We start from the raw sequence: 24,290 nt of genomic DNA on the forward strand, positions 1-24,290 counted from the left end.
AGCACATGTACGCGCACTCAGGTAGGCACAAATACAGACACACACTCTCACAGTCACTCTCTCTCTCTCTCTCTCTCTCTCTCTCTCTCTCTCTCTCTCTCTCTCTCTCTCTCTCTCTCTTGCCCTGTGTGTCCTCCTTTGCTCTCTCTCACTCTCCCTGTGAAGAGGGGCCCAACTTCAGTCTCATTAGCTTTATAAAGAGATGTGGAGAGAAGAGGAGAAAGAGGAGGAGAGGGGAGGGGGAGACGGGAGAAAAAAGAGGCTGGGGGGTCAGACTGGTGAGTGATGAATAGGGTATTACACAGCGGACTGCACCACTTAGGCCATAAAAGGGGGTGTATATAGTGTAAGACTACATTGCAGAGCCAGATGTTGTAAGTGTAAGCATGTGGAGTGTAAGCACTGAGAGATTACTCACTAAGCCTCTGCATGGCTCAGAAAACACACTATTGTCTTTGGCTCTGTGGGATTAAAACAACAGTGAGATATTTAAATTGTAGTTCTGTTACCCACATTTTACCCCCTTTTCCTCCTTGTTGCCCTCTTCCTCGCCTGCGTTTTCCCCTCTGTCTCTGGGAAAGCAGCAGTTTAAGGGGGGAAAACAAGTGCGTGGAGCTAAGAAACAGGTCTGAACTCAGTTACTGGAACTACACAAGGTACTGTTTTAAAGAGTCTCTAAAGTGTTGGTGTAAGTACACATTTTTGATGGGTTTATTCCAAATTAGTAGAGGTTCAGTACGAAGAAGAAATGTTAATTGTTTAGCGTTTTAGAGGTAAACAATTAAAGTATTTTAAATCTTTAGCACCTACAAGTGCTAACAATCTCATTAATGTCTTTTACAATTCATATTTTATGTCTGCTGTCGAGTCTTTTGGAATAAAACTTCTAAAATCTACATTTGGACATGTGAGGTGCTTGACATGTGCTTGAGTAACTGCACATTGTCTCAGGGAGTATGTGGGGACTGTTGAACACATTTGGTTTAGTATGATGAGGATTTATCTGGGAGGTAGATTTGAATACTAGTGACCAGTGATTGCACATTAATGAACTGTTAATGTATTCCCCATTCATTGTTTCTTCCACTTTGTAGATAGTACAGAGAAGGCATGGTGAATAATACCATGAATCAGAGCACAATCAGGAGGCAATAAAAGGCAAAAAAGTATTCTACTAAGAAATGAACTTTACAAACTTAACAAATGTGAATAGGTTAGACAAAGTGTGCTGGTAAAGAAGTTAAGAAATGACTGTCTCGAACTAGCTGAGCAGTCAGATCTGGAAGAGCAACAATGTGGGGTGACAGAGAGGGAGAGTACCTTACAGCTAAGCCTCCAAGCTTAAGAGCAGTGTGCCTAATCACCAATATGTGAAGCACAGTATACAGTATGTGTGTGTGAGAAAGAAAGTTTGTGTTTGAATAGCTGTGTGTGTGTGCGTGTGCATGTGTGTGTGTGCATGCGCATGTGGCATATGTGCTTGGAGGCGCTGACTAATGAACTGACTCTCTAACGAGCCATCCTGCTCCACTGGCCTTTTCACAGCTTTCCTGGCATTTGGTCTTAAAAATAATTTCACGTCCCAATGTGTTTCCCTTAAACCGATAAGCCATGCTTTGTCTCCGCTGAATTAAGGACGATGACATTTACAAATGTTACTATGCTGAAGATGGGGGCTCACAGAAAAAGGGGGGGGGGATAATTGGAGACCAGGGTAGAGGAGGTGGGTGCCTTGCATTTTACAAGGGGCATTTTAATAAACCCAATTTGTTTTACATTGAAGAAAGCCTGTCAAGCATTGACTGTTTTGTGGTCCTTCATTTAATAGCTCCATAATTGCTGCAAATGCCAAACACTCAACGCATCTGCATGTGCATGCAGGCGTTTCTGTGTTGTGCATGTGTGTGTGTACGTTTATTATAAGCCCTTGAGCGTATGATCCCCCAATAAAGTGAACCTACTCAGCTTGGTTAGGCTTGGCTGACCATAGAGACACACACACACACACACCATCAATCTCTGACACAGACCTCTAATCTAATGTTGTTTTCTCCATCCAGGGCCAAGACAACATGAACACCACTGAACCAGGCTCCAACGTCACCTTAATGTCGAACACAGAAAATGTGACCCTGTCCGGCCTGACAACATCCACCAACTCTTCCACCATCCCACAGCCTCCATTCTATTCCTTAGACATCCATGACCCAGAATTCACCATTATGGTGGTGTTGGGTTTATCACTGCTGCTGGCAGGGTTAGCTGCCTTCCTGGCAGTGTGCCGGCCCTCAGAACAGGATGGGGACACTGAGACGAGCTGCAGCCCGGGGGAGAGCTTGACCCGTAGAAGAAGCCAGTCCAGTGAGCCCCAGCTCAAGGTGTGGAAAAGGCTGGGCTCGTATCGCCGTTCATACAACATCTCCTTCAGACGACCGCCCAATCGAAGGCCGCATGGACGTGAGAGCTCACACGCGTCCCAGTCTCCAGTCCCACAGACACCACAGCCAGAAGCCAATGTGGAGCCCCAACTTACTATGCCTTGTCTATTTGACTATGTCACTGAAATCTGACTTGAGGACAGGCTGACTGACTGCTTCCCAAAACAAGTGATTTACTGTATATCTTATGGCCGGTGCTATGAACATCACAAGGTGTTGGTGAAGAGTACATGAAAATAATGTTTAGCATTTGTTTAAACATACTTTGGATGCTAGGTGGATGAGGTTTGCAACAAAGCAAGTGTTTAAAAATGATGTAATCAAAAAGTCACTGTAGCAGGGTTTTGTGACGGACCATTTTACCCTCTGTAACAGGAAACATAGTTGGGCATGGATGTTCTTTTTCAGCACAGCTCCGCAGTATATATCGAGGTAAAAATGATGTCACAATGACTTTGATGAGGCCAAACTTAGGTCTAATATCAAATATTTCCCAATCACATTCAAAGCATATGTAAATTGTTCTGATGCAGAAAACCTCATCCATTTGTTAAATTATGTACATTTCATGCAGGTCTCAAAACATGATGGGTTAGCAACACTGGCAAGACAAACGCAACCTGAGCCAAATAGAGACCCCTGTGACACTGATTCTTTGTGTTTCGGGGATTGTTACGTTAAGAAATAAAGTGACGCTTAAGTTTTACTGCTGAAAGTGCAGTTTGTTACGAGATGTGTTCAGCAGTGTGTCTGTGTGTGTGTTTTCTACCTGAAGGATGCTGGTTCCTCGGGGCACGCTCTCCAGTATGCTGGTCTCATAACTGTTTTGCAGGAAGATTGGTCTGTTGTCGTTAACATCCTGCACCTCAACAAATACAGTGGCTGTGCCTGTCCTCCGGCTGCCCGCTGGACCGTTATCTATGTGCAGAAGCAGACACATTTACAAACACTCCAGTTGCAATCGTTCAAGTTAATGCTAATTTTAGGGTTGATGGCAAGATAATGGAGATAGACCTGGATTTCATTTTATTGCTGTTCATCTCACAGCTAAGACCATAAATAAAAAATTGTATCACTACAACATAGAAAAAACAACTAGTTCTGTATTAACATGTTACTTTAAAGGTCCCGTATTGTAAAAAAATAGGTTTTCTTTTTTGATTATAAAGAAAGTTGAGGTGTGAAAATACTGCGTTAGTATTATAACGCTCAATCCACAGAGAAATGCACACAGCCTGTATTCAGAAACTCTGACTTTAAACGAGCCGTCAGGACTTCTGTACAGTTGTGATGTCACAACTCTACTATATATAGATAGAAAGTACAGTTACAGTGATATTACAGTCATTCCCCAGCTGCAACTATGTTGCTGAGATGCTGAGAGTGCAGTGCATGTGTGGAAGACCCGAAAATGCTGACCAATCAGAGCAGACTGCTCTTTTCAGGAGGGGATCTTAAAGAGACAGGAGCTAAATGGGAGCGTTTCAAACAGAGGGTGAATGCAGCTATATTATTATAGTATACAGTATACAAATAATGTGTTTTTTTTTTTTAGCATTTAAGCATGTAAACATGTTCTATTTTAAATCCAAAATATAAGTATGACTCTGAAAATGAGCATTATATGGGACCTTTAATATTCTACTTCAACAATCTACTAATTTTCAGAAAATAAAGCAGAAACAAAACAAAATGTTATAAAGATCAAAGACTGCGACATTGTTGGCTCATCAAAACATTTTCAGCTGCTTGTGAGTAAAACATTATATGTAACTGTGTTCTCTTGCATAGTTTCACATTATCTCTGCCTCTTCTCTCCTCTCTTGTGTCTCTGCCCCCCTGAGCAGATAAGCCGCACGGACTCAATGGTTTCCAAAACAGGAAAACCTCAGAGTTCTTGTTTTTTTCTTTTCAAACAGGAACAAAGGTAGTTGAGCAATAGTGTGAAATCACTGCAGATGTGCAGGCATCACTTTTTCTCTCATCATTTTCTTACAAAAGTGAATAGGGGCAGTTTCAAAGATCACAAACAATAAAAGAAAGGAAGTCCTATTATAACAAATACAAGCAGAATGTGTAAAGATGTAAAAATGATGAAGGTTTTCTAGCATTATAAAAATGTCAAACCTATAGCTTCTACGACCAGAGTGTATGCTGCCTGGGTCTCCCTGTCTAGGCCAACCACAGTCCGAACAACTCCGTCTCTGAAGCCCACGCTGAATTTACCATCCTGATTACCACCTTAAAAAACACACAAACACATTTTCAAATTAATTTACAGAATATTAGTAAAACCTACCCATTCACAAACATACAGTACAGCTATAATACTAAAAGAAGCATGCGAGAGGAACTCACCTCATACACAAACTTACACAGAGATAGATGGATGGACAAATGTACTGCGCGTGCACATAGTCCCCATAACTGTACAAAACTGTAGCTAACACACACAAAAACAACTCCCACTATGACCGCTGACCTGTGATGAAGTAGCTAAGTTCAGCGTTGAGGCCTGCGTCGTTGTCAGTGCAGCTGAGGCGTGCTACAATGTGGTCTCTAGGGACACTCTCCTTCAGGGAAACATTGTACACGCGTGGGTTGAAGGTGGGCGTCTCATCATTTACATCCAGAACTGACGCACGCATACAAACACACAGACAGAGAGACATGAGGACACACAGATAGATGTACATGAGGACAAATAAGGCAGGGTGGTGCCATGAGTAGAAGACCCTCTTTGCGATTATTTGCGAGGCTGGAGAGTCTGATGTGGAGGATTTATGTACTGTACAAGAAAAAAAAAAACCATTAACTTTCATTAAATTAAATTTGAAATCTTTTGAAATGAAGATTATTAGTTTTTGAACTTTTTGAACATTTGAGTTTCTTTTGTAACTCGGGTGTGCTGGTCTATGGCTGGCCCTGACTTCCCTGTGGCCTTAAACAGAGCTCTATGAAACAATTCAAACTATTTTGGTGCTTCTGACTCATTTGAGAAATGTCAGAAAATCTTACTCAGCTTTTCCATTCCTTTTTTTTTTTACAATTTTTTCAGTAATTTGTCTGATTGTTTCTACACCGCACCAGCAGGTGGTAGTCTAATTCTCAGCAGACCCCTAGTAAGTCAGTAGTTAACTATCGTCATGCAGAATCCATTTATATCTTGGCACTGCAGTTTCACATGTAGGGTCATTTCAGAGAGAGCAAAGGGACATCAAACTCAATTTCCCATCATCGTCAGTCACATCTGCACTGTTACCTGTGACAGTGAGGGTTGAAGTGGAGGTGCGAGGGAACCTCCCTGCATCGTATGCGACAATTCTCAAATGGTACTGTCCAATCTGCTCACGATCCAGGACTGCCATTGAGGTGAGAATGCCAGTGGAAGTGTTTAGGTGAAAGTCGAGGCGAGGCATTCCCATCTGTAATGCCATTGTAATTAATCCATTCTTATCCTCATCTGGGTCCTCCACCTGGACCTAGAGCAGAGAGAGACAGGGGACAATACAGAGGAAGAGAGAGAATAAAACCAAGAACGAACAAAGGAGGTTACTGAAAGGGTAAATCATAGTGGATGGTAAAAAGAAAACAAAATGCAATCTTACATGAATATAATCCCGTATTTTACCTTAAAAACTGAGGACCCAATGGGCAGTCCTTCTGGTACTTCCGCCACAAAGGGTAGGTTGAGGAAAGTTGGGTCGTTGTCATTCAGATCCAGCAGGTTGACAAACACTGTGGTGCTCGCTGAAGCACGCAGTGGAGGTGTACCACCTAAAGAGGGTGCCAGAGAACATATAAAGACAGCACACAGACACACACACACACACACACACACACACACACACACACACACACACACACACACACACACACACACACACACACACACACACACACACACACACACACACACACACACACACACACACACACCTCATGGTCAAAGGGGTTTATTAGCCACAGTAAAAAGTTTCATGGTCACAATAAAACTTGAGGAATGAGGCTTGAAGAAAGGGGCTAATCGGTCAGAATTGAAAACTCCCTAGTGAGAATGATATAGAGGTATTTAAGCTTGCTTACAGATGGTTTGGGTGTTTCAGGAGTCAGACAATTTTACACAGTGAAAGGCAAATACAAGTGCACACACACACACACACACACACAACTCACGGTCAACAGCTGAGATGATAATGGTCCTCATGAGTACTGCGTCCCTGGAGTTGGAGCTCTCCCTGTCCAGAGTTACCCCACTGGTGCGGATCTTCCCTGTACTGCTGCTGATGGTGTAGAAGGGATTTTCTGGACTAATACTGTACATCACTGTCCCATTTTCCCCATTGTCAGGATCCACTGCCAACACCTGGACAGGGGAAAGACCTTTTGGAATATTCTTTGGCCTGAACTCTTTTAACAACTCCCCAACATGAGGTATGTTTCCCATAACCTGTGTACAAGAGTAGAAAACTTATACTGTGTGGTTTAATGAAAGTTCATTCCAGAGGAGAACTTAAATATCGTGACTGGAAGGACTGAAGATGTAAAGGAAAGGAAGGAAAAACAATCATAGGAATGTCCTCATGCCACCCCCAGAGCATCTTCACGCAAAACCCCTTCCAACTGTTCGAACACATTAGTCAGCTAAAAGAAAAATGGCAACGTCTCTTTTCTGACACAAAGTGGCGATGGGTGATGAATGCGTGAAGCCGGGAGCCCGCCTAAAACACTGGCGGATTTTTAAAGAGCTGATCAATTATTCAGTGCACTGACTAAAAACGCTGGAAACTGGTTAATTGGTCATTAAAGGAACAAAGGTTTTGCAGGTATTTAATTATTAAGGGGACATGGGAAGCAGGCATCTCAGAGGCCTATTGATCAGCAACTGCATAGAAAAAAGGTATAGGTGATAGAAGATGTGGGAAGTGTCTAGTCGGGAACGGTTAACTAATCAGAGCAGAGCACATTAAAAGATGGTGAGCAAATATATTAGCCTTGTCTATTGAACTGCAGCCCTGGATTGATTGCAGAGTGGCAGAAAAGAGAATACTGTTTGGAAATGAGATATTAAAGGAGGGTCACTGTATGTCTACAGGTGCTGTAATAGGCCACAGTGATGTCAGGGTGCTTGGAGATTTAAGTGGGATGATCCTTGTACTGGGCACAGCTACTAAATTCATCGGCTGGCTGGACACTTCCAGGAGGACTCAGCATGGGGTCTCTTGTCACCATGGAAACACTGTTTGGGCCAGGGTTACATGGGGGCCAATTATAGGACTGTAAGCATGGGTGGTTCGATATATTGAAAAATGGTCAGTGGAGCAACAGTGTCTGTCCCCTGAGCAGAGAGTCACGTACAGTATGCATCGCATCGCTGGATGCACCATGAATGAACTCAATTGAGGAATAGCTACAACGGAGCAGGAATAAGTAGAAAATGTAGGGAGGTTTTGTGAGTGCGACACTTGTATCTTTCATTTCACTTTCCTCACCATTTCTACATTCTGCTCTCTCTTGCTCCGCGAAATGAGATGAGTTCTCATTTCTTTTTCTGCCTAGCAGCTGAATAATTTGCTATGCATATGACTGCAGGCTACATTTTAATTAGCAATCGGACTCCCTTAATTACACCGACTGACGCCTCTTTAATTAATGGACAATCAGGGCTTAATTAACCACAACACATTTCCAAATACACCAGGACAGTGAGAGACTTTGGAGTAATATTAAGAGTGTTTACTTTGTAATGACCTATGTGATGATGGTAATTTGTCCATCAATAGTGAAGAATGCAGGAAGATCCTTCAACATGTTGCTGTTTTCCATGTACACTATTCCTTCCAATGAAATTTTCTGTTGTATTGCAACACAATAGTATTTTTTTAATTCAAACACTTTCTGCCTAATTCAAGTTTGCAATGTCAGAGCAATCAAATTATACCACAGGCTAAAATGATACATTTTAATTAATGAATTCTTTATGTTTCCTCCACCATCCGTCCTAATCGAAATAAAACAAACGCTAAGAATTATCATTCCAGTGTGCTCATTTGTCCTGTTCACATTACCATTCAGTTAACCACAAGCTTACCAACTAGGTTAAGTTTACTAAGTTGGGCTAGATGTACTCACAGAAATGACATCAGTGTTTATTGGACTCATCTCCACTACGTTGGTATGGTATGGCTCGTCTCTCCACACAGGGGCATTGTCATTGATGTCCAGGATGGTGAGGTTCACCTAAACAAAGTGGAGTGAGGGAAATTAAGGTAAATAGGAAATTAGCTATTTATGATGTCAGTTATAATATTAACACAAATGACTTTTTTTTATATAGCTCTGATGAAAAACAGAGTTTGCCAATTGCTTTGACAGACAAAGGAAAAGCAGGACACTCAGAAGACAATATATAGTAACAGAAAGCCAAACAGTAAGAGCAAACAAAGCATGGCAAACTTAATTATAAATAAATACAAATAAAACAATAAAAGGCATTAAAAAGACGATAAGGGCAATAAAAACGATGACAATAAAAAGACAATATAACCTAAAAGCAAGTCTATAAAAGTCTATAAAAATTAGTTTTAAAAACTGATTCAAACAAAGTCACTGAAAAAGGCAAAAACAAATAAAAAAGCTGCTGTGCACGATTCTTTCATTCTTTTTGCACTTATTGTAAGTCACTCTGGATAAAAGCGTCAGCTAAATGAATGTAATGATTCTGCGAGCCTCATCTCCTCAGGAGGTCGTTCCAAGGCTGAGAGGCCCGGATGGCGAACGTACCGTTACATTTAGATTTATGCCTCAACTTTGGAAGAGCCAAAAGGCCCCGCCTGAGGATCCAAGGCTGCAAACTGGCTCATATGGGTATGCTCTCTGACCTAGTCCGAGGTGGGAGAGTGACTTTAGGTTGATGCCAGAGAGGAGGGAGTTATGTTAGGTCTACAGAAAATAAGCGCATGAATTACTTTTTAGGTCAGCGTGTGAGAGCATTGGTTTAATTCTTGAGATGGTTCTTATATGAGGGAAGCTGGACTGGAAAACTTTTATCTGTGGTTCAAAGCTTAGATCACAATCAAATGATATAAGATAACTTTGATCACCATGGTTTACAAGCCAAAAAGTCATAGTAAAAGATGTACATACAATAGAATATACATTTATCACAAATGCTTATTGATTAAACAGTGGAGAGGAAATTGGTTTGTTCTGTGAGCTTCAAGTAGGGTCAAAAAGATGATGGCTACAAAGTAGTTACCGTGGCGATGCCAGTCTTCTGCTGAGGACCCACGCCTCCATCCACTGCTCTGACTATCAGGATGTACTCTGACTTCAGCTCTCGGTCCAGCAGGGCTGTTGTGGTGATCTCTCCTGAAAATACAGGGAATCAGATCAATTTAAAAAAATGCAACAAGTATGACACCTGAGCGAAGGCCAAACATGTTGTTACAAAGCAGCTCCCATGTCAGGATAAATGCAGTTAGAAAAAGTTAGAAAACAGCCACACATCCCAGCCATGTTTACTATTTAAAGGACAGAAAGAAATACAAGAATAATTAAGAGCCTGGTATAGTCTGTTGTACACCACATTTATATTACAAATGGTTTAAATCAATTACAGGACATGTGTTCTAATTATAACTACGTCATATACTGTTGATTAGTTTAATATACAGCAGTGCATCGTACTCTATAAGAGCATCATATGTTTGTAGCGTTGCTTTCCTGTGAGAACAACTTATGTGTACAAACATCCACTGCTCTGACTATCAGGATCCAGCAGGGCTGTTGTGGTGATCTCTCCTGAAAATACAGGGAATCAGATCAATTTAAAAAAATGCAACAAGTATGACACCTGAGCGAAGGCCAAACATGTTGTTACAAAGCAGCTCCCATGTCAGGATGAATTCAGTTAGAAAAAGTTAGAAAAACAGCCACACATCCCAGCCACAATGTGCATACAGGCAAAGTAAAGAGTTTAAAGCTTTCAGTTTTAAACTTGTATTTTGGGCTTGTACTAGACCATGTTTACTTGTGTTAATGTTTAACCAGAATGACCAGCTTGTGGTTGCATATCTCCGCAAGATTAGTGTCACCAATTCAGTATCCGACCAAATGTCTGGTGTTCCTGAGTTACGACTCTGAATAATGTCCAGAAACATTATGATATCACATTGAAGTTGACCTTTGACTTTCTGGGTATAAAGCGTAATTGCTTCATAATTTTTATCCTATTAGACATTTGTGTGAAATGTCATAATTAGCATGGGAATTCTTGAGTTATGGCCAAAAATGCATTTTAGGAGGTCACAGTGACCTTGACCTCCAAAATCAAATCAGTTCATCCTTGAGTCCAAGTGGACATTCGTATCACATTTGAAGACATCCCCTCCAGGGGTTCCTGAGATATCATGTTCATAAGAATGGGGCAGACATACGGACAACCCAAAAACATAATGCTGCAGCAACAGCTGTCTCACTTTGGAGTCTCACTTTTTACAATATGGGACATTTGAGAAGGAAACCGAAAAAGGCGCACACGCACACACACCCACACACACACACACACACACACACACACACACACACACACACAAACACACACACACACTAACCTGAGCGTGAATTGAGACGGAACTGAGAGGAGCCCTCCAGGGAGTAGATGAGTGAGGCCTGACCAAACTCCCGCGAGGCGTCCAAATCAGTTGCATTCACAAGCAGCACAGTCGCTCCTGTGGAGGGAGGGAGAGAGGGAGGGAGGAATGAAGGGAGTAAAACAAAAAAAGTTACAACTCATGGAGTGGGAGAAAGAAAGAAAAAAAGCGAACTGAGAAACAGAGTGATGAGGTAAATATGTGAAGTCTGGTTAAGAGGAAAGACAGAGAGTGAGTTAAGTTACAGAAATGGCATTCAGTGAGCTAATTTCTTCACCGCCCCCATCCACAGCTCAACTGATGGCATGGCAGTGAGTGGGTTTATGGATAAGTGGATTATCAGCTTGTTTGGCACAGCCTATACTTGGCACAGGCCTGATCAATACTCAGGCAGACAGTGGGAAGAGAGGCTAGCCAGAGCTGAAGGGCTAGCCCTCAGCTGAGTCTTCTAGCTCAGGGCCAAGCACTTTAGCCATAGTCCCCTAAACGTCAGCATTGGCCCAAGCCGCTCAGCTATGTGCTCCTTTAAAGCGGGTCCGAGACACAAAATATGGCCGGCGTCTGCTGGAGCTCAGAGAGAGAAAGGGTCAGTAAAACATCTTGTTTCCCTCTAGCGACTGAAAACTAATCTATTGTCTGGGATAAAAGAGTCTTCTGAATGCATGCATGAAAATGAATAGAGCAGCCAGTGATTTGCCTTGAATGGTCATTATTCTGCATTCTGACTGAGCATTTAAAAACATAGAACAGAATATATATTTAAAAAACCTTAAAAAACATACCCCCAAGAAAGCAAAGCAATTTATTATGATTATAGTAAAGCAATTCAAGTAAGAGGTGACTGCATGTGCTACACATGGTTTTTGAGTTGTTTTGAGTGTTTAAGTGCTGTGTTGGTTGTGTACCAGAAAATGCATTCAAGCAACTATAACCCCAAATGTATAAAGTGACTCACCGGCAATAATGTTCTCTGGGATTTTGACAATGTAGGACGGCTTGCTGAACTCCGGTGGGTTGTCATTTTCATCCTGAAGGAGGTATAAACAACAACAACAGCTCAAATCAATGTGCCAAACAATGGGAAAATGCAAATGTGCTTTTAAAAGGTGCCATCACCACTAGCACCGAGATTAACATATTTGGGAATAAAGACATAAAGCAGCACAAACTGTTTCAACAGTAAAATTGTAGTTGTATCTCTTAAGCTGGCCAGCTGATTAAACCAAACTCTCCAAAGACCACTTTGATTTATGGCCTCAAACTGTGTTTTTCTTTTGTCGTCCTGGCTTCTGCTTGTCATCTAATCACATACTATTTTACATCTCATATATAAAATAAATGCAATAAGCTAAAACAACTACCCTCACCAGCCAGTGCATTGTACAGTAGTTAATTGCATTAATTTTTTTTCAAGGAGTGAGGAAAAGCTGGGCCTGGACTAGAAGTGGATTAATGCAAAAGTTGAGGTAGATATGAAAAGGAAAACACATTTGCAATAATAGGCGAGAAAACTGCTTCAAACATCATTAATAATAGAATTACCTAAAACAAAAGGGTAATCAAGACCTGTAATTTGACAGGAATGAATGGCTACAACATGGATCAGCATCTACTGTCACACAGGCCCTCTCAGAGCATTTATATTTCTCACAACCTCCCACTCATTGAATTAGACACCAACACATCCAGTTGTGTGGCTATTCGCAGAGAGGCTCCCCACTGTGTGAGCTGCTGAGAAATGTTAAGACTTGAACAACAGACACTGCCACCATTATCTATCTGGGCTTTCTGTGTTGTAAAGCATTGTGTGTGTGATGCTGCCAGCGACTGATAAACCCCTGTGGTGCGAGTCACGACACTGTGGAGGACAGAGACAGAGAGAAGGAATACAGAATGGTGCACATCACTCCCTGTTGGTTTTTGCATTCCAGCACAGATTCCTTCATTCTTTTACACAATATTTCTCCCTCATGTAGGACGTGCATAGTTATGCATACTTTCCTTGCATAGAATATTCATGGATCTTCCAACTGGATTCATTCATTCTGCTCTGTCATTTCTTCTTTTATGACTAAAAGTTACTTGTATAATGGATGTCCATCAGGGGAAATGAGCATAAGAGTCAGTGGAGATACTGTTTATGAGTTCTGGTTGCTCTTTTTTTTTTTACTGCTGTAGTTATACTATTTTATCTTAGCAAAGATAAACATTCATGTTTATTATTTAAAGGACAGAAAAAAATACAAGAATATTTAAGAGCCTGGTATAGTCTGTTGTACACCACATTTATATTACAAATGGTTTAAATCAATTACAGGACATGTGTGCTAATTATAACTACGTCATATACTGTTGATTAGTTTAATATACTGCAATGCATCGTACTCTATAAGAGCATCATTTGTTTGTAGCGTTGCTTTCCTGTGAGAACAACTTATGTGTACAAACATTTTTTTTCATGGTGTCAGAAAAAACAGCCCCTTTTTCAGCTGCATTTTCCAGCTGATACAAGATGCTTTTCTTTATCATTCAGTCTATCACAAAAAATCTAAATCAACATATCTCGAGATACATGGTTTTCATTGGACAGGAAGGGGATGAAAATTGGTCTTAGAGTAACTAAAGTTGTCAAATAACCTCTGAGTGGCATAGATGTATAAAGAAGCAGTATACTCAAGTGAAGTACAAGCAGTAACCTTAAGTAAATGAACTTAGTTACATTCCACCACTGGAAACACATTCTATAACTTGCTATAAATCTAAAGTCTCATATGTTGAATCACATGAGAAAAAGTTGTGAATACAAAAACACCTCGGTCAAGTCGTGCTGAACAAGCAACATGATCTCCTCATAGCCTTTAACTGAGACATCTGACAAAGGCAACACAGTCAGACCAACACATCATTCAAGAGCTACAAGGAGCACAGAGAACCTCCACACAGTTCTGTTATCCAACATGGATCACAAGGTGTTTGCAACGCCCTAGATAGTGTAGAAAACATGGAAAGGCATTCAAATGGAGCCACATATCAGGAGACTGCCAGTGCATGACATCACGTTAAGTCTTCTATGTATGAGGAAAGACAAATGGCACATAACATTTAGAAAAGAAAAAGTGCAATTGATTGCAATCAGGGCACTGGCAAACAGTGCAGCAGAAAATATCTTATATATATGACTTATATAACACCTCCTTTAACATATTAAAACATCTCTGATCTACTGCATGTATGAGCAGATGGCTGTAACTTTCTTGAGTAACTTAAAATAAGACATTTGGTGATAAGACTGACAAAAGCAACTGAACTGGAAGCTCAGATAGGTGCACAGACTGTGATAAAACTGCAAACATGTCAGACATGGATCAAAAGGTATTTTGAATTACTCTGACAGTGAGAAACTAATAAAATCCAATGTGAAAGTGAAGTTGAAGACACATGAAAACAATCCACCATGAGCCAAGTGACACCCGTCACACACTGGATTAACATTTAGATAAATACAAGACAGCTTAGACGTCATTCAGTAAATATGATATAACAGCTCCAAAAGTTCTTCTCCCAAGTCTCGGGCCTACAGATTCTTCAGAGAAAGAAATACCATATATATATAACACCGTCACTGATTTGAATGTAAATTTAATTATTTATTATTAAATACTGCTAAGTACTATTGTTGTGATGTTTTGATGGACTTACATGCCAGGGGGATAACGATACACTCATCAATAGTCTCATTTGGTCACTTTAAGATTTTAAGATGCAGAATTGTTGGGTATGGTGTGTGTTGTCTTATATGCCAATGGCAAAGACAGATTTAAATTTTATGCAAATCTAATGCATAATAAAGTGAAAAAAAACAGAATCTGTAATAGACTAAAATGTTTGGTGATAAATGTAAAATGGACATGTTGTTTTTGCTGGCTTTTGGATTTGGTCGGACTGACTTGACCTCAGCGACCTCTGTGAGTCACACTGGACTGGCAGCTGAGCAAGCATTTCTTATTTCTGAGAACATTGAACAAACACCCTGATCCATGTCAGTGAAACTAAACAGCAAATAATAGCTGCTAGTATATATGCATCACCGCAAGAGAGGACTCTGGAATGGAAAAACTTCCCATTGGTGATATTGTGCAATCAGTGTGAGCTTCATAATTTTTACAGTTAAAGCAAGACCTCTGAATAAATATACAAATCAATGTACTGTTTATGCCTATAGTGATTCATGGCAGTAGTGACATACACCTTTTCTTCTGTGAGAATGTATATGCATTCCTGAGTTGTATTTTCTGTCTTTAAACTGAGCATCAGGCATTTTAATGTGCTTTTAAACCTTCTAACTAACACACCAGATATTGTACTTTTTAATGAGAACAGAAGACAAGTATTTGTTGTTTGTGGGCTGTACTTGTGACCACAGTACACTGTAGGAGGCGTTTCCAATTTACAAAGTACCAGCTTGTATGACAAGATTGAATATGAATGCAGACTGCTAATGTTTATATTTGGGTAATGTCCGTAGGTTGGTGGAAAGTGTACCGCAGATGACAGAGTTGCCGATCGAAAAAACATTTATGTACATGCAATGTATTGCTCTGTGTTTGCAGTTGCTGATAGTCTCCGCATTTGGAAGAGAGACTGCTACATGTATCATGACAGGGCTGGAGTCCGGACAAGTTAATGTTGTTAAATGTTAAAAGAACTACTTTGTGTGTGTGTGTGTGTGTGTGTGTGTGTGTGTGTGTGTGTGCGTGCGTGCGTGTATGTGTGTCTGTGTGTGCGTGCGTGTATCTATTTTGCACGGTTGTACTTACAATCACCTCCACAGTGACAGGGACAGTGCTGTTGAGGGCTGGGTTTCCCCCATCTTTAGCCATCACTGTCAAGTAGACATTTCCATGGGGAACTTGCTCATAGTCCAGAGGCCGGGTCACACTGATAACTGGTGGAAAGAAAAAGGGAAAGTTAAGGGGAAGGGTGTTTTTTCTTTTTTTTTTTACCTTGGGACCTTTAGCATTGTCACGGTTTAGTAAATGTGTGGTTCAAACAACCTAACCGAAAATTATACAAGCATACACACAGGTATAGAAACTATTCTACAACTTACATGTGAGTTTAACTAATCTAAATATCCACAACATCCCTACCCAGATACAGTTCATGTCCTAGATTGTGGCTTCATGCTCGTTAAGGTGAGCGTACCTGCGTAGCCCTCCACCATGACGATGCTGAAATAATTGGGGAAGGCCGAGGCTGAAGTGATGGTATATGTCAGGAAGTTGTTCGGAGCAGAATCCTCATCTGTAGCCTGTGTGTGAGCAGAGAGAAGTCCACAGAAACAAGTTCTGAGTGAGACGTGAAGACAGACAGTGTGACAGGACAGATGCTATGGTAGATAGTGCTAATATTTATATGTGTATGTTTGCACAGCATGGGTGAGTGTGAGTCTGTGCACATGTGCAGCCAGGAAGCTGTCAGTCAGTGACAGCATGTTATTGGACAGATTAAAGCTGACTCTGGCTATTAGTGGTGCGGGCGTCAATATTGGATGAACACCAACCGAGCCAAGACAAGCTAAGCAGACAGAGGACAGATGAAACTATACTTTGCTGGGCTAATCCACAACAACATCAACAACAATGATGACACCCCCTCATTATTGTCGAGTTGGCAGGAACTTAAACAAGAGTCCTCCGGCTGTGAGGAGAGTCTACAGGGCCTCAGTGGCATCATTAAAGGCTGGACAGGTTGTCAAAAACACTCACTTGTATCTCTTCATAACACATATCTATACTCTTTGATTTAATGCCAAAGTGTTGAGTAAGCAATTCTTCCGCCAAAGCTTCCTAAACTGTGGCTATTCTCTTCCAGACTTCCTCCCTATATCAAATTTCATATTTGACCGTCATTTATCACTCAAAGGTAAGAGGAGTTGGGGGCAACAAATCAAATATACGAGTGGCAAAGAAGTAATAAGAAATGTACAGAAATGAGTAAAAAGGATAAGCACTGTAGTAGACGGCTTTGTTTGCAAAAAGAAAAAAGCAAACTGCCTCTCTTTGCTTTGTCTCTCCAAATATCCTCTCCTATCTATTTCAGTCTTTTTCCTCTTTACTCTTGTCCCCCTGTTTTCCAGGCATATACGTGTATGTATGTATGTCTGTCTTTTGTGTATAGTAGGTTGCAGGGCAAATCGCTGATACATAAAAATGTGCAACAGGCTTCCCTGTTCCTCTTGGGCGATGTATTAATATCAGCAGCATTTAAGGTTAGCTCAGACTAATGAAACACAGGGAGCCAAGCGTTGAGTCCAGTCATCAGCTCAACTCCCCAAATGTGACGGCAAGCTGCCAAAGTGCACTGTGACAGAGTAAGCCACTGCTGTACCAACTGCCACAAGGGATGTAATAGGCTTTCCCTCCAGGGTGCAATCGAAGGAAATGCTGAGCCATTAGTTACCATTGTGCCTGTGTACCTCTGCCTTATGTGTGGCAGTGACTCATGGCCAACACACCAGGCTGACCTGTTCTTCTTGGATACAGTGCACACAAACACATACTGTAACTGCAGGACTATAGTAACACAGAGGAAACAAGAAAGAAGGGGAGGAGGGCAGCAAAATGTTAAGTCCGTATGTAGTTGATATGTTTGAGCCATGTTTAACCTGTGTTAATAATCTTACCACATCCATACAGGGTCAGGTGTTAAAACAATTATAACTATAATTGCTTTTAAATAATGCATCTAAAAGAAATAGATGAGTCATGCTCTATGATGTCCCTTGACTACATACATGTGTTGAACATGCAAATGTCCACAGTGGCTTGATGGCAAAAGATGACAAAACGAGCACCCTGTGTGTGTTTGTGTGTGATCAGAGCTCAGAGGAGAGAGAAATGTGAACGTAAATGAAGCAAAACACGATCAAATCTCACATACTGAGCTGAAATGGAGTCAAATATTCAATCCATTTCTAATAATGTCTATTCATTGTTTCACGCATCTACCAAAAACAATTTGAGTATTTTAAAATGCCCTTATAGAATTAATTCAGATTAATTAGTCACACAGCATGTAATTAGATTTTTTTGAATAGTTTGACAACACAGATAGATATATAGATAGACTGATCAATAGATAGATTTTGACAATCTTAAATAAATAATAAGTCTATGTAGAAATGCAGTTAAATTATTGCAGCCAAAAAACTGCTGCTAAGCAAAACAACACAACTATAATGGGTGTTGATTTTGGTTTAATGTAATATTTAAAATCAGTGATGCTCACAAGTGAATGTTCATGAGGTATTTTACAACAGCTATAAACGGGCCTGTTTTACTGTCTTGTAACAACAGTTAACTCTTGGCCTCTGTCTGTTAACGTGCATGTTTTTAACATGTCTCACCCTGACTCGTGCCACGGGCTGCACGGCCTGTTCGTTCTCTCTCAGCGAGCCCGCGTACGCCTCCTTCTGGAAGAGCGGCGCATTGTCGTTGACATCCAACACATTGACACGGATCCTCCCAGTTGTCTCCTCCCCACCGCCATCCCTCGCCAGCACGGTCAGCGTGAAGCGCCGCATCAATTCATAGTCCAGACTGGCCCGCAGAATGACCCAGCCTGTCTCATCGTCCAATGAAAACCTGCAAGTGACAAAAAAGTGAAATTAGAGGCAGATAACTCTTATAAAATATTTGTTATGTTATTAACAACATAGCATACTAAATTGATGTAAAAGATGTATTTTCAGTGCTAACCAAGAGTACATCATAACAATGTATTGAAGACATCCAAGAAAAAACAAAAACATTGTAGGCATCTACATACATCAGATAAAAAGTGTGTTTAGGGTGATGGAGGTGCTCACTAATTTAGGGAGCTCGCAGCTCGCTGCTGAAGCCCTATCGGTTTTGTTCTTTCTCTCTTTATTTTTCTCTGCTAAAAGTGTTTGTGCAGCAAAAACTGTATGACCCAATTTTGACTCTGATTCAAAATTCATAGTGTAATTTTTTTCATCACTGATGAAAGGTGGGTTGCAAATTTCACCTATGACTCAACCTATGGCACAAAAAAATTACACTCTGACTCTCAATTTTGACTGAGAGTCAAACTCAGACTGAGAGTCAAAATTCTGAGTGTCATTTTTTTGTGCCTTTCTTCCTTTTAATCACTAATTCATTTGCATCTGCTCTAAAAATGAAAACATGTTGCATTCTTTTTCAGCGTTTCCTCAAAATCTTAATTTCAACTTTGTCAGAAACCGTTTGGCCAACCGTCTTAAAGTGTTGTCCAGACCAACTGCAGACTTTGCTGATCTTGAGTCCTCAAGCAAAATTCGTCAGTCGGATTACAAGCCAATCGATTTCTATCAAAATAGGCCTTTTTCATAAATTTGCAATAACTCATGAACCTGTTGCAGGAATGTTCACTAAGCTTATTTGTTAAAGCACATTGCGCTTTACTTATTGGGGAGCCACAAATGTGAAAAGTTTATATCTCATAATTGGCTGCATGGATTCGTACAGAATTTGGTGATGATTGATAAAAGTGGGAGTAACTTACTAAAACAAATCTAAATATCTAGACATTTCATATTCCAAACTTCAAAAAAATCGAAATAAATCACCCGTAAGCCTACAGAGCTCAACTTTTTTCAATGCAACCACTCAATTTTGACAAAACTTCGCCTGGCTGCAACCTATGGTCAATTCAGAAGTTTATCACTCTATATTTTTCAAAAATACACGATGTGTTTCACGTCATTCAATGGATTTCAGCACATCTCCAATGCTCTGTTCCACCACTGAGACAGGCCAACCACCGTTCATCCAAACATTGCCATGACACAGACCTGAATTAGAATGTGTAAAATATCGCACAATTTAAGAAGATTTGAGGAAAGCGTGTCTCCTTAGTGGTGCAATCAGTCAATCACCTTCTCTGGGGATTAGAAAAGTCTAGGGTTCGAATCTCACTGTGACCAACAATTTGATATTTCATGCATGTGGTATGTTTTCATTTGCTTGTTGAGTCCAATCTGCTTGATCATTGCACTAAACTTGGTGACGGTATTAAAAATACAGACTAAAATATTCTTCAACCACTTTGAAGACACTGTAGAGATGACAGGGGACTGTTGAGAGATGGAAACTCCTCAAAGCAGATTGGATCATCACTGCTATATTTTGTATTTGTTCTACTGTTTTTGTACTTGTTTTTTCTCAGAGTCTTAGCAAAAGGGATATTACAATAGATTACATGATGACCATCCTTGTTAACTGAAGATAAGATAAGAGATTCCTTTATAAGTCCCACAAAGGGGAAATTTTCTTTATACATCAGCAAGTGGATAGCAAACATTGAAGAAGCATCACGAAGAAATAAAGAAATAAATTGTAGAAATATAAAAAATTTGAACAATACAAACACAGGGGAAAATAAAAATAAGAATAATAGGAACAATATATGCATCATTTTAAACATTTTAAATTTACACTAAAAAACAGGTGCACTTGTTTATTTGTTCTTATTAGGAGAAAAGCACAAAATGTGCTGTAATTATATAACATGTAGCATGAAAGTATATTCTTACAAAAAGAAAATGTTCTCATGATTGCAGCAATACGGTGGCATAGAAAATAACTTTGCTAAACAAATGAAAATGATGCTCTGAGAGGGCGACAGAGGAGCAAAAGTAGTAGCAAGCCAGATTGTGTTCTTTTAATACTGGAGATTATGAAATAACAAATTAATGGATTATGTGAATATGTGTTTTTCTGTTGTGTGTGATTCTGTAAATTTGTGGCCGGAAGAGAGCAAGCATAAAGAAAAGCGCCAGACATCATTGAAGCTCAGCTGTCTCTGGCTTAGCTGCAAGGCAAAAACAGTGCAGTACAATCGTTCACCAAATAAATGAAAAATTAATGTGATTTTGTGTTTGTGTGGACTGTTATGGCATGTGTGTAGCTGTATCTTACTGGTCTGGCTCGTCACTGAAGTAGTAACGCACAATCCCAAATATGCCTGCATCTCCGTCTGTAGCCTGGACAGAAAAGACAGACAAGTTTATTATACAGAGTTTATTTTTATAATCATGTTAACTTCCTTGTAAAGTCTCACAGTACATTCAGCTTCGATTGTCCACCAGTTTTGTTTCTCATCCTGTTCTTTTTGTTTCTTATCTACTTTGGGATTTGTTTCGCACATACCTGTTGACTTGTCCGTGCTCTTCAAGATGAATTAGCATAGGGATTTTCATGTGGGAAAAACATTTTCTAAACTCTTAATCAAGTTTTATGTTGAAGGTAAATTATGCGCAGCTGCCTTCAAGTGCTATTGTGAAAACTGAAGGGAGGGAAGTTCACGGTGCACTGTCAGTGACTACAGCCTGATTTAAATTGCTCACTTACAGTATACCACAACTGTATGACCAAGATAAAACATGCAAGCAATGCTTCACTCAGAGGTGTTGATTGGCTTTGATGAGAGAACTGATACACTTTGCTCCTCCACACCAGTCACCACCGCCTGAAAAAGCGGCAACAAATGCTTTCATATGTTTTGCAGATACAAATAGTGTCAAAGGAATGCCACATAAAGAGCAGGAATCTTGTACACCAATGAAACACCAATCTGTCTTTGTTAACACTTGCATGCCCATGTGCATGCATGCACTGACACGTACACACTGGTTGTTGTGTCGCCGCTGATGGATCGTGGCTGGAGAGGCTGTTGTAATAGAGTTTCACTTCAGTGACTCTGCAGTCAGTTGAAGGGCCAAATTCGAACGTGTCTGCAGCCTGCTCTGTCAACCACAATGCTGGTCACTGTGATTCAGTGATGCCCTGATACCAACCTTATTATTTAGGACTGTGTGTGTGTGTGTGTGTTTGTGTGTGTGTGTGTGTGTGTGTGTGTGTGTGTGTGTGTGTGTGTGTGTGTGTGTGTGTGTGTGTGTGTGTGTGTGTGTGTGTGTGTGTCTGTCTGTCTGTCTGTGTGTGTGTGTGTGTGTGTGGTGTATATGAATCTTTGCATGTGGCTGATGTGAGAGTATATACCAGTAGATGGGCCAAAATGTGTGGGAAGTAATGTTTTTTTTTTGGCTGTGAATGTGAATGTATGTGTTCACATTTAAATGTGTTGGGAAGTATCTGTGTATTTTCAAATTGAATGCATTTATGCTTGTGTGTGTGTGTGTGTGTGTGAGTGCCCATCTAGGATGCCTCTCACAGATGGAACAACGGCTGCAGCTATCAATGTGTTTTTTCTCCTGCTAAAATTACACCATGCTGTTTAACTCAAGCCGGTAATTTCACAAATAGCTTCCACTGCATCGTCCTGGATGGCGAATCGATGGTGCTTTTTAATGTCCAAATGGCCCCTCGCTCTGTTGTCAAGTGCACCAAAGCATATCTTGCTGAACGAGTAGTGGGACGCTAAACACATGTGAGGTGTTTGGGACTCCAGTCAGGTTCTTATATTAACCTTTGAGTTTTCATCTGTCATGTCTCGATGACCTCATCATTTAATGCCACTCAACTGCTTCTCCCCCTCTCTTTTTGCATTCCTACCCATCACTCCCCTCTCTCCTTTATCTTTGTCTTTCTGTCTTTAGCCGGCTTTCCTCCCTGCATCCCGAGCTCCGCCTCCATCTCCCCTCTCCTCTACATATCTCCCTCAACACACTCTTCCCTCTCCCTGCCACCCTCCCTCCCTCTCTCTCAGGTGAGTGACAGGCCCATAAGTGCTCCATGATAGCAGTGGGGGTGTTAGCGTGACAGCTATCGAGGTGGTGACAGGAGCTGGGCTCAGCCTGGGAGCTAAGACTGCCTCTGCGGCCGAGCCTCTCTCCCTATAACAACAAACAGAGAGGAAGAGGAAGAGAGAGACAGACAGACAGAGAGAGAGAAATAAAGAAAGAGAGACGATAGCCACCCCCCCCCCCCCCATCATTCACAGACTCGCTGACTATCTCCCAAACAATCACCATGACAGTACAGCCCAGTCACTTTGCCAACTGCTTGCCAAAGACTTTCAACTTTTATACGCAGAAGGCCCGCGGCAGATGGATGGTAGAGATTGGTCTGTGCAGGGATTTGCAGTAACTTATCACCATGGGCCCGAATCCTTGACACCAGGGTATTATGCATTTGCTCCCCATCGCCATGGTAGCTTAAACTTTTTTTGGTTGGGGAATTGGAGGTGACTTAAAAGTTGGTGAGGTGGGGTGTACAGGGAGAGTGTGAGCTTATGATTTAATGAAGAAAAAGATTACATGGAAATAAAGCTGGGCAATGTGCATAATAACCTCACTGACAATTAAGACAAGCATTTAAAGTACAGCAATGGTTCACTAGTAATAATAGTTTTATACCTAATAAGTAATGCTGATGGAGTCGTAAAACATCTCTTTTTAGAAACCCTCCAAATAAAGAAGTATGGAGGATGCACATTCTAATTCACTCTTTGTACTAATACCTACGAGAAGTAATGCACTTGCATTTCATTTGCATATAAACCTATATAATCCGTCAGGGTGAAGTTGGGGTGGATGGATGGGTCCAACACAAGACTTCACCCCAAAAAGCTGCTGTTTATCCCGTGTCAAAGCAAAAGTCAGTGTTTCTGTGATGCACAAAAAAAAACGGTACAAAACCTTTGGCAAGATATTATACATTTATGAGGATACATAGCTGTAAACACTTGCCAACGATGGTATAAATCCCTGTTGGTTGACTACCTGTTCTATAACTGTCATGATGGCCAGAGATGATTCAAGGGTAATATATGTTGAACTGGGCCCAGACTGCAGTGATAAAACTCTCCCCCTTGCTAAGGAGCAGAGCACTGAGGTATCGGAGTCAGTGTTCTGATCACAATCCAAACTAAGTTGTTAAGGAGTTTCTGCACAAAAAGTCAGTATGCTGCTGATTGCCAATATAAACTCTGCAAACCCTAGGGTCCTCAGGCAGTAACTACAAAAGAGAAATTAGTTCTCACTTGACCAGTTTGGTTAAATGATGTGTTTCTTCCCTTCAGAAAGGTGAAGCCAGGGGGCAAACACTGTGTGTGTGTGTGTGTGTGTGTGTGTGTGTGTGTGTGTGTGTGTGTGTGTGTGTATTTGGACTTACCCGTGTGCCAGTGCGCACATTTGTGTGTCTGCATGCCTGCTAATGCAAGTGTGACAGTATATGTG

General features: G+C 40.9%; 2 protein-coding genes across 2 annotated transcripts in view; one reads left to right on the forward strand and one right to left on the reverse strand.

The window, feature by feature from the left end:
• The window catches only part of cdh23 (cadherin-related 23), a gene marked incomplete at both ends in the record, with an annotated part of 172,866 nt that overhangs the window by 43,367 nt on the left and 105,209 nt on the right, over positions 1 to 24,290 (reverse strand). The window contains 14 exons of the mRNA XM_083923263.1: positions 3,208 to 3,356; positions 4,566 to 4,679; positions 4,921 to 5,073; positions 5,701 to 5,920; positions 6,070 to 6,215; positions 6,615 to 6,804; positions 8,571 to 8,678; positions 9,697 to 9,809; positions 11,054 to 11,170; positions 12,048 to 12,120; positions 15,910 to 16,037; positions 16,298 to 16,403; positions 18,501 to 18,738; positions 21,073 to 21,137. Of these exons, the coding sequence (XP_083779389.1) occupies positions 3,208 to 3,356; positions 4,566 to 4,679; positions 4,921 to 5,073; positions 5,701 to 5,920; positions 6,070 to 6,215; positions 6,615 to 6,804; positions 8,571 to 8,678; positions 9,697 to 9,809; positions 11,054 to 11,170; positions 12,048 to 12,120; positions 15,910 to 16,037; positions 16,298 to 16,403; positions 18,501 to 18,738; positions 21,073 to 21,137 (1,920 nt within the window). The remainder of the gene's footprint in view (positions 1 to 3,207; positions 3,357 to 4,565; positions 4,680 to 4,920; positions 5,074 to 5,700; positions 5,921 to 6,069; positions 6,216 to 6,614; positions 6,805 to 8,570; positions 8,679 to 9,696; positions 9,810 to 11,053; positions 11,171 to 12,047; positions 12,121 to 15,909; positions 16,038 to 16,297; positions 16,404 to 18,500; positions 18,739 to 21,072; positions 21,138 to 24,290) is intronic.
• Positions 189 to 2,570, forward strand: LOC310954008 (uncharacterized protein; the record flags this gene model as incomplete). The annotated part of the gene is made up of 2 exons (XM_083923282.1): positions 189 to 278; positions 2,061 to 2,570. Exon 2 carries the CDS (start codon positions 2,073 to 2,075, stop codon positions 2,568 to 2,570), a length of 498 nt encoding a protein of 165 aa, XP_083779408.1. The 5' UTR covers positions 189 to 278; positions 2,061 to 2,072.

The sequence above is a fragment of the Echiichthys vipera genome (genome assembly GCF_963691815.1).
Source record: "Echiichthys vipera genome assembly, chromosome: 11".
Classification (NCBI taxonomy): domain Eukaryota; kingdom Metazoa; phylum Chordata; class Actinopteri; order Perciformes; family Trachinidae; genus Echiichthys; species Echiichthys vipera.